This window comes from Hippocampus bargibanti, linkage group LG10, assembly GCF_051943395.1.
Source record: "Hippocampus bargibanti isolate YZ-2025 linkage group LG10, ASM5194339v1, whole genome shotgun sequence".
In the NCBI taxonomy this organism is placed as follows: Eukaryota; Metazoa; Chordata; class Actinopteri; order Syngnathiformes; family Syngnathidae; genus Hippocampus; species Hippocampus bargibanti.
In genome coordinates, this window is record NC_142743.1 from 20,789,700 (window position 1) to 20,800,845 (window position 11,146).

At 38.0% G+C, this 11,146-nt stretch overlaps 1 protein-coding gene across 4 annotated transcripts in view; it reads left to right on the top strand.

The window, feature by feature from the left end:
* Nucleotides 1-11,146, top strand: part of rbm20 (RNA binding motif protein 20) — a 31,275-nt gene extending 20,129 nt beyond the window's left edge. For all 4 annotated transcript variants that reach the window (XM_089005655.1, XM_089005656.1, XM_089005658.1 and 1 more), the window contains exons 6-14: nucleotides 174-320; nucleotides 1,178-1,309; nucleotides 1,399-1,478; nucleotides 1,753-2,428; nucleotides 4,770-4,853; nucleotides 4,930-5,512; nucleotides 5,890-5,955; nucleotides 7,747-7,868; nucleotides 10,281-11,146. In XM_089005655.1, coding sequence (XP_088861781.1) covers nucleotides 174-320; nucleotides 1,178-1,309; nucleotides 1,399-1,478; nucleotides 1,753-2,428; nucleotides 4,770-4,853; nucleotides 4,930-5,512; nucleotides 5,890-5,955; nucleotides 7,747-7,868; nucleotides 10,281-10,343 — 1,953 coding nt within the window. In that variant the 3' untranslated portion in view covers nucleotides 10,344-11,146. The remainder of the gene's footprint in view (nucleotides 1-173; nucleotides 321-1,177; nucleotides 1,310-1,398; nucleotides 1,479-1,752; nucleotides 2,429-4,769; nucleotides 4,854-4,929; nucleotides 5,513-5,889; nucleotides 5,956-7,746; nucleotides 7,869-10,280) is intronic.

The window sequence follows — 11,146 nt, forward strand, 5'->3', positions numbered from 1 at the left end:
CACTCTGAAGAGAAATGTCAGAGTCAGGCTGCTGCGCAACCATATCACACCCGCAAGCAGTTGGGGTTTCATGACCCTACTCAAGGGCACCCTGCGCCAGTAGCCAAATCAAAGCCATCGCTGCCAATTTTTTGTTTTCTCACATGTCCATGTTCTCCTTGTGATATCTGCAGGCGTTTCCCCCACGAAAGGCCACCACGGGCCGTGTTGTTCACATCTGCAACCTCCCTGAAGGCAGTTGTACCGAGAATGATGTCATCAATCTGGGACTGCCGTTTGGCAAAGTTACCAATTATATCCTGATGCGTTCAACTCATCAGGTAAAAGAACAGATTTTGTTTTTAAATGTAATTTTTTTTTCGGGCCACTGATACATTTTGATTGGTCTCTGCTTCGTAATACTGTATTATTGCAGATGTTATGATACATTTATTTTCGACAAGATGTTGAAGTGTTACAAGTGTGAATATGTCTACAGAACCTGATTTGTGCAGTTCACAGCAAAACCTCTCTGCAACCAAATTTCTCTCACTGGTTGATCATCATGTGGGAACACAAAAGTGAAAAGATATAAGACAATGCATGTGATTGCAATACATTTTAGTTCCTGTCTTTCATGGTTTGAACTCAAACATAATTTTTTGTATACATGAAATACCTTTTTTTTATCACAAGTGGCTAAAAATAAATTCGTACATTAAATGAATGAAACTTCATTTCATTCATTTAATTCATACATTAAATGAGACTTCAAAAAAAAGTCCGTATCTGCATTTATCTCACATGCTGCAGCATGGCGATGGTCAAAGATGAATGGCACATCTGTTCAATTAAAACAAAGCTTTGTTGCACCGAGTGATCCAAATGGCAGTTCCTGAACAATTTTTCCAGTCTTAAAATTGCCACAAAAATTCAAATGCTAGGTTCCTTTTTAGTATTAATGAAATCTTTCATTTTATAATGCTACAGTTGAGCGATTTGTTTTCATGCCTGTATTTTGATGTACTGTATTTTCCGGTGTATACGGCGCACCAGAGTACTGAATAAGCCACACCCGCAAAGTGGTGTATTTTCACACTTTTTTGTGTGTTTTCGGAATGTGAGTTGAAACAGGACTGTATTTTAATGTAATCTAGAAAATTGAGTTTGAGATTTTTTTTATGCTCTCCCCAATCAGGCCTTTCTGGAGATGGCCTATATTGAGGCAGCTAAAGCCATGGTTCAGTATTATCAACTGACTCCAGCCATGATAAACAAACAGAAACTTCTCATTCGCATGTCCAAAAGATACCAGGAGCTCCAACTAAAGGTAAGATTTGCGTGAAACCCGTATCCATTTTGTTCAAGGTTACTGAAAAAAAATGTCAATCACTAAATTCAAATATCTTATTTATATAGAAACCGGGTAAAGATGTTCAGACAATCATCCAAGATATTGCTTCCCATTGGGAAAGAGATGAAATGCAAGAACCTCAGCAGTAAGAAAACATTTAATGTTTCTGCATCATGAAATACATCTTAGATTATTGAAATGTAACTTAATCCCTGTTTTCAACAGTTTATTGAGCTGTTTGGCCCTAAATTCCCCGGTACATGACATTGGCAAGTTTATACATGATGTACATAACGTCTGAGGTCAAAAAAGTGCGACCACCCATCCCACCACCACCATAAAAAAATTCTTTAAATTGGAACTTGTGCGGAATGATTTAGATGGTTCATTCGTTTAATTTACCTATCACCTTCCTCCAGGTACATACCCGAGCGGACTCGGTCCCGCAGCCCCGTCAGAAGCTCCCTCAGCCCTCACTCACACAGTCCCAGTTTCACATCATGTAGCTCAGCCCAGAGCCCCCAGGCGGCCCCTTGCATGCCTCAGGAGAGAGGCACCAACGGTCTGGGCCCACGTCGTGGTTCTTGGGACTGGTCTACACACCATAGACGAGGTGAGGGTGACATGGACAGGGATGAACCCTCCCGGCGGAATGGCTGCAATACGGACGGCGACCGCCCCAACGAACGACCATCAGACCGGCGGAAGGCCTATGGGAAACCCTCGGATTATGTCATCTCCAGGTCGGCAGACGAGCGAGGATTTGATAAAGGGATGCCTGGAAACAGAGACTTCCTACAAGACAGTCCTCAAAGCAAGTCCTTCAACTCCTATCGGAGCACTGACGAAAGCTTCTACATGAAGTCAGACAAAGTGAGCAGATCTCCATACCAAAGACATGACAGCAAGTCAAGGAGGAGGAATGGCAGTGACCACGGCAGGCATTCGAGGCATCTGGAGAGCAAGACGATTGATGACCCACATTGCAGAACTCCAGAAGATAAGAAGCTGCGTTCACCCAGCAGGGGGAGAAGTAGGAAGCCAAACAAGAGGTGCACCCCTACAGAGAAACATGACAGCCCCACTAGAAATACAGTGAGTAGCAAATACGTCTAGATTACAGTCAACCATGGAGTATTTTAGGAGATAAATTCCAGACCCGCAATATGTGAACGAAAACACACTTTTTCAAGTATCTCTCCACCCTTTTTCTCAATGTATCATCACCACGTTGCCAAAATAAGCTTTCTTGGTTCAAGGTGTTTGTCGCTCCTAGTTGAAGTTTACTATAAAATTGACACATAAAGCTAAAGAGAATTAAATATTGTATTCGTTAGTTAGCAATATCAAAATGTTATATCATCCCGCGTAACTTTGTTCCAGGAAACTGTTACGTTAATACTAACATACAAACAACTGTAATGCAAAACGTCTGTGTAAACTCTCAGTCGTACAGGAGTGGTCCATCGATACTTCGATACTTTTTCGAAAAAGTACAGATGACGGCTTAAAAAACCTTCTCATCGATGTAATGCAAAACGTCAAAACTAACTAAAACGGCCATACATTTTACAGGTTTTTATTTTCAGCCAACCTACTTGCTGGATAGTTGGTGACTAGATTTGGTGGCTCTTACCCAATGTTGGGCTGATTAGTTTGACCCAACGGATCAAGTTGTTTGGAAATTTGCATTTGCGTGGGCTTAAAGAGCTGAAGCTGGTTGTCATTTGGGACAGGTGATCTGGAGTTGAAAAAATATGGAATAACATTTGAGAGAATGTTGGATGGCAGTGGGTTGGAGTGCTGAAATCAGGCTCATTCAGAACAGGGTGAGTGAATGAGAAATGTATAGGTTATGACAGAAAGGGCATACAGTGTCGAAATTGTCCCAAACAAGTCATGTCAGTGATTTGCTGTTACAAATTGCTGCTTCTTCTAAGACAATGTTAGTAATAAAATTATTATTCAGAATCAGAATCAGAATCAGAATACCTTTATTCGTCCCGCAATGGGGAAATTTGCAGTCCACAGCAGCAATTGAAGAGGGATGGGGTTGGGGTGGGAGTGAAAGGATAGAAAACATTATTGTTATTGTTGTGAACCACGGCAGTACTACTAACCTGGTAACCTATTCAATAATGTGAATTATTTTTAAACCATGTTGGGTCAACGACTTGACCATAGAAATCTAATCGGATTAGTTTGGGACCTTCTCTGCCTTTCTGCTCGCTATTACCGTATTTTCTGGTGGACTGTATAAGTCGCACCCAAAAGCCTTCATTTTCTACAAAAGCTGAGCCTGATAATAATAATAATAATAATAATAATAATAATAATAATAATAATAATAATAATAATAATACAGTAAAGTCTCGTTATATCGATATTCAAGGGAGTCCGAAAAAATATCGATATAACCGGGACTATCGATATATCCGACCCTGTTTGCATGTAATTTTCTCCGTGCGTGCATAGAAATAGTATCGATATAACCGGGACTATCGATATATCCGATGTCAATATAACGAGACTTTACTGTAATAATAATAATAATAATCATCATCATCATCATCATTAAAATTAAAAACAAGAAATAACAATAAATAATAAACAATACATAATACATAATAAATAATAAATAATACATAATACATAATTGATAATACATAACACATAACACATAATAAATAATAATTAATAATAATAAAACAAACATTAATAATTAATAATTAGTAATTAATAATAAAAATACGAATTATTATTATTACTATTATTATTATAATTATAATGATTATAATTATTGTAAAAATTATAGAAATTAAAATAATAATATAATAGTTATATACTAATCATAATATAATAATAATAATACATTTAATTTCTAGTGTGCCTTATATGTGAAGTAATATTGAGCCACAACAGGTCACAACAGGCAACTACTGTCAGCAGCCATTGACTCTATTTCCCCTCCGTCGAAGAAGTAGTGTGCGGTCCATGCTGGACTATATAAAACGTAACTCCAGCTTCTACTGTAGCGCCTTATAATGTGGTGTGCCTTGTATAAGGAAAACAATTTAAAACATGTAATTCATTGAAGGTGTGCCTTATAATCCGGTGCGCTTTATATATGAAAAAAACATTTGGAAATACGTATGGTCCAGTGTGCCTTATTGTCTGCAAAATACAGTAATTATACCCCATCCCTTCCGGTAACCCTGAGAGCTGCCCGGTATGCTGTGGTGCAACGTCATACTACAATCAAGGCATGCATCTCTTGATCGGGACTTGCCTTTACAATGTACCGTAAAAAACAATGGCTCGAAAATCTGCAGTATAGCAGCGGCGCAAACAATAAACTAGAGTACAGCGGGAAACACTGTAATTGAATGGTACATTCACCATAATTATGTCGATACTAATTCACTTGCCTTTGTAGGATGGCCAATCGAAAGAACATGTCTCACCTCCCGGCAACAGCAAGTCAAAAGATTTTACTAAATGTTTTGAGAGTAAGGACATTGTAAGTAACCAGAAGGAAACAAAATAGAAGTCAGTGCCTGTAAACACATTTTTAAAGATGTTTTTTTCTTTGCAAGGAGAAGGGGTTGGAAAATGCAGAAAACACAGATGACGAGTGTTGTTATCCCAAGAACATGGAGGAATTTCTTACAGTCGATGAAGTGGGAGAAGACGACGATTTCATTGTGGAGCCGGACCTTCCCGAGCTGGAAGAGGATTCAATCTGTCCTGAAGGATCTGCGGAGGAACAAACACAAACAATGGCGGAGACTTTACCGTCACCTTTGGTTCTTTTGGAAGAGCAGGAGACGTCAACAAACAAATCTGTTCCAGAAGTGAAACGTGAGGGCACTGAAGTTCCAGAAACATCTGGAACTGAGAAAGCAGTTTTGACTGAGACAAGTGTGAAGGAAGAAAAGAAGAGTCACATGACTTCTGAGTCGTTACCCGTGAATCTAAGTGAATTTCCCAGTGAGGAGTTTAAGGCAGCTTTGGAGGAGATGAATACAGAAGACAAAGTCCCCGATAGCGGGCCTTTACAAGAAAAGCCAGTAAAAAATCACATTCAAATATCAGAGGAGAGCAAGGTTGTGGATGTGGTACAGGTCATCGAGGCCAGCTCTAATGTCCCTCCACACAAGGACAGCATTCTTAAAAAAGGTATTTTACATCAGATATTTTCAATGTTCAGTTTTTTGTTTGTTTTTATGCCACTCAATACTTTTTTGAAAGTTCCACAAAATTATTTTTTCATTCTGATAATAATTATAATATTATATCAAATGCAATTATAATTATTAATATGTAGCAACTAACGGTTGAGAAACAGGTGGAATCTTAAAATCTGTATCTCACAACCTGTTTATAGGTTGTGAGAGACAATACATAAAAAAACAAACAAGAAAATGCCACAAAACCTGATGTGTTTTTGAAATGTGCGACTATATTTTATGTACCTGATTTAAAATGTGTTGTTAATCATGTTAATCATTTTTTTTATCTGACTATTTACTTTTTCCCCAATTTCCTTTTGGCAGATGTTGAAGTGCCCTCATCATCCATTGAACAAGAGAAAGTTGTTATAGAACATATCATCCCTTTAGGTAAGCCTGATACATTTTATAACACTTATGTTGCAGTGAAATGGGAAGGGGGAAAATCATTAGGTTTTCCCAGTTCTATTTCAAAAGAAAAAAATGGCCACCTGCCCCTTCTACGGTTCATCATTCTTCTAGCGGCATTGAGATCTCAAACGTTAGCGTCTGCTGTCTTGGTGTGAACGTTAAAGTGTTATCATGTACACAGCTAATAATGGCACTGACAATCTATTGCATTAGCACTCTAATTGACGGGAATTGGCTGGCCACTTGCTGACCTATTTCTGCGATCTGTTTGTGAACTGCACCCCCGAGACATGAGTATTTATATTATTATTAGCATCGGAATGGCATGGCCTAGCACACGCTGCATGGGGACTTACATAAGCCGCTGCTGCACGGTAACAATAGATCACAGACACGAGAGCTGTCCGCCATGAGTAATGGGACTATTTTGGTTGTCTGATGCGTCGACAACCTTTATTTCTCTCCAGAACAAACTCAGCACAACTGAAACTGGCTAGATTTCATACCAAAGGTGACGTCAAATGTCACTGTGCAGGTTTTTGGCATATCTCCAGAGAGTTATTTTAGTATTCTAATTATTGCTGCACAGACTTAAAGGACAACCGACACCGTTTTTTGTTTCCTAACTGACATCAGAAAAAGCGTTTTATAGCATCTAAAATACCCAAAACACGCAGGCTGATATTTTTAGTCAAATGCAAAACACCAATAAAAATGACTTAAAGTGTCCCAAAACTACTTCAAAATGACCTCAGAAACGGTGAGTTTCAGAAGGTCCTTGTTCATGACGTCACGCGGACGTCTTGCCTTGCTCGAGAATCAAAACAATGGCTTCAAACAGATAGACAGACTCAAACAGATAGACAGCTAGCTTACTAGCTAGCTGGCTGGCTAGCTATCTATTAGCTATCTGGCTAGCTATCCATCAGCCATCTAGCTGGCCAGCCATTCGCTATATAGCTAACTATCTATTAGCTATCTGGCTAGCTATTTACCTAGCTAGCCATCTAGCAAGCTATCTATCAGCCATCTTATTAGCTATCTAGTCGTCTATCTATTAGTTATCTAGCTAACCAGCTATTAGCTATATAGCTAACTATCTATCAGCTATATAGCCAGCTATTTGCTATTTAGCTATCTATTTAGACTTTTTAAAAATATTATTATATAACAGATAAATTCAACAAGGAAGATAAGCAATTTTGCATCGTCACTGCGCGCTGACCTTGACGAAGGAGACGAAGATCTTATTTGTCTTCAAATCTTTAAATGGCCTCACTTCTCCTTACCTATCCGAGCTCATCCACCTCTACACACCTTCCGACACCTCCGGTCTGCTGACCAGACATTATTAGATGTGCCAAAAACTAATCGGAGGCTCAGCGAGCATGGAGACTTTTCCACTTATTACATACACAGCACATACAAAAGTGATGAATAACTGGTTTTCAAATCAGAAGTCAAGAATAATGAGAGTTATTGTGGATTACATATCAAAATTAAAAAAAAAATGATTTCAGTCTTTAGAATGCATCATAGAACCTGACATGGATGATTTGCTTTCACGAGCCGCATAAAACGATGTAGCAGGCCAGATCTAGCCCCAAGGCCTTGACTTTGACACCTGTGTTCTAAACAGATGAACGACTAAATTGTACAAGTGTGAATTTTTATTTATATGTGACCTTTGACCAAGTGGCAGCCAGTCCAACTCACGTACTTTAAAGTCATTTCAAAATGGTAACCTACATGTTGTTTATTGCTTTGCAGGGGTCGAATTCATTGAGCCAAGGACTGGTTTCTTTTGTAAACTTTGTGAGCTGTTCTACACTAGCGAAGAAACTGCAAAGATGAGCCACTGTCGCAGCACTGTGCACTACAGGAACCTACAGGTGTGTTCTGCCAATTTCTCTGTCTCACTACCGTCATATTTACATGAGCGCATGTCCACACAATCTTCCGGTTTGTGTGCAAGCTGTTCTCCAAAAAGAAAATGGCTGCTGACTTTTTTTGTCCTCTATTCCCCACCCCTCAGTCTTCGGTTAAAGCCACACGATTGGTCAACAACGCAGCAGTGAGGGAAGGTGTTTAAACATTAAAGAGAGAGTCAGACGACAGTGAGAGAGTTTCAACTTTGATAGTTCAAAGGCAGTGTGTAGACTGCAAGGTTAAAATATCCCATCAATCAGGCTCCACAAACAACCCGCACAAGCCATCTGTACACTTGATACAAAAAGCTATCAACCCAGCTAAACAGAACACAATTGATGAGGAACTAGGTAAAATTATCGCAGAGAAAGCACCTACAAGGGATCATTCCTCAAGATGGTGAAAGAAGATTACGTTCCTCATCAAGTGTTTAATGCTGATGAAACCGGCCACTCCATTCCATCAAGCCATCAACGACCATCACAAAGGTATATAAAACGACTTTATTATACAGTACAGTTTATTTCTTTATTTATAATACCATACCACATTTATTATACATAAAATAAGGTATATTTTGTGTAGTTTTAAGAAAATTAGAAAGTAAAAAATTGTTTTATGGGGACCTGAGAACGGATTATTTTCATTTTAATGGTTTACTATGGGAAATTCTTTTTTGGGATACAAACTTTTTGCCTTACACTCTCTGTTTGGGAACCAATTAAGTTTGTAAGCAAATATATCACTGTACAAAAGCATAATAACATTTCATACAGTGTAGTAAACTTTGACAACGCGCAAAATAGTCCCTATAAATTTCTCAAAATAGGCAAGTAACAAAATTACACACACAAAAAAGACCAGTGAGGCTAGTGAGAGGATGAATCAATAACATTGTAATTTAACCCATTTCCTTTTCCGATGCAGTTCAATAGCAAATGTCGACACCAATATTGACTCTCATTTGCTCTGGTGGCACTATTTATTATTTTAAATTGGACGAAAATTATACTAAACACTACCAAGTGTATATTCCAACTCGGTGAAACACAATATTTCTATAGACAACCCCAATGAATGCATGAACACAAATATTTCTTGTTGTCTTGATCCATAATTAATGTGTGTTACAATATTGTCCATTCGCCAGTAAGCGGTGTCACGTTTATCTGTTGCCAAGCAGCACAGCTGACGCAAGAAATTCAATGTGTGACATTTCCATGAAAAAAAAAAAATCTTAACACTTGTGCTGTCCATCAAAGCTGCATGTGGTCCCCATGTTATAAATGTAGATATTTAAAGGACAACCGACACCATTTTTTTTGTTTTCTAACTGACATCAGAAAAACGTTTTATAGCATCTAAAATACCCAAAACACACAGGGTGATATTTTTAGTCAAATGCAAAACACCAATAAAAATGAGTTAAAGGACAACCGACGTCACATTTTTGTTTCCGAACTGACATCAGAAAAACGTTTTATAGCATCTAAAATACCCAAAACGCGCAGTATGATATTTGTATTCAAATGCAAAACACCAATAAAAATGACTTAAAATGTCCAAAATCTGCAAAAAATTGAGCTGCGAATTGGGCATTTTCAGAAAGTCCCGCCCCCTGTTCGTGACGTCACGCCAAGACGTCTTGCATTGCTGGAGAATCAAAACAATGGCTTCAGATTCGGAGAATATGCTTTCTTGTTACACATCCTGTTATGAATATGATTCAAATAGTTCTGAAGAGGAAAGCATACATGTTTGCAATGGATTAAAGAATTTATTCCGTGCCATTTTGAGGCAACATTGGGGGGGAAATGTATCACCAAAAAAAAGAGGTAGAAAATGGTGACCAACCTCCTGTGAGGAATTAATCACCCCGTTTCCACAGGCTGATAAATTCCTTATATGGAGCTTGGTCCCCCTCTTCTGGCTCTTTTTGGTGCAACACAAAGTTTTCAGATCAAACAAGCACAGTAAAATGCATTGACGTGATGGAAGGACTGCTACGATGTGTCCTTTTTTTCGGTCAGGGGCGTTCCTTCAGTGATGTCACGTACGGACTTGTCACCAACTCAAAAACAAGACTTCCGGAATATTCAGCGCGAATCTTAAAACGTAAAATATAGCTATATGCGGTGGAATCTTTGTAAAATACACTCAGTAGAAGTCATTTGAAGTTATTTTAACAAATTATGGACACAACTTGTCCGGAGGCGTCGGTTGTCCTTCCAATATTACAGGCCAGTTGAAATGGGGTTCCATAGCTTGGGTGTTGTTGTCTCATTTCTGTTTGCAGCAACTCAAACTGAATCAGAATTTGACTGAATGTTATTTGTAATCTTTTTTGTTGTTAATTTTTTCCTCCACTAATGCAGAAATACCTGTCCCGGTTGGCACATGAGAGCCTAAACATTGCTGAATTTTCAAGCACCCAGTGACATCTTATCCTTTTACCTCTTGACAGCAACTGACCTTGTAGGATTTCTGGAAGCATTTATAAAAAAATATATATCTGCTCTTGGTATATGCTACTGGAATTATAGGTATCTGGAATGTTGATGAGAATTTGGTTCAAATTTGTACATACTCTAATGTACAGCAGTAGTATTTATTAGTTTTATTATTGTACTTAAAGATATGTTATTTAATTCAAATGTTGGCATACTTGACAAGTTGAACTACTTTCAAGACAAAATTTGCCTTCCAGGTTGGTCTTTGAATTGTCCGTACAGCGTAAATTATTATGACAACTACGTAGTGGTTTAATAAATTATGCAAATGAATGTTTTTACTCAGTTAATACTGAGATGGATTATCGGGTTAGTTGTATTTGTTGAGTTCGCAACTCAGTGTGTATTACTTGCAATTTATTGATAACTGCAGTCTGGAAAGTTTTTCTTTAACTCGGGTCTTGTGTGCACTGCAGTTGTCTTTCAGGTTAAAAAAAATCACTTTGTGTAAGAATAATGATGCAATGGCTTTGCAAACCATCTCTGCTATGTAAAGAATATTTCTTAAAATGTCAACCCCTCATAGTGCCATCCATCATAGGTTTTACTTAATGTTTTGACATTTTAAATATGGTATGTTAAATTGGACCATGTACTGTACAGGCGTGAAACATACATAACTATTGCTTGTTTCAAAGCCAAATGTATATTTTCTACACAATGAAACCTTATTCTTGATCTTAATGTTTTCACAAATCTAATGTTCATGTAAATAAAACTTCATTCATGTT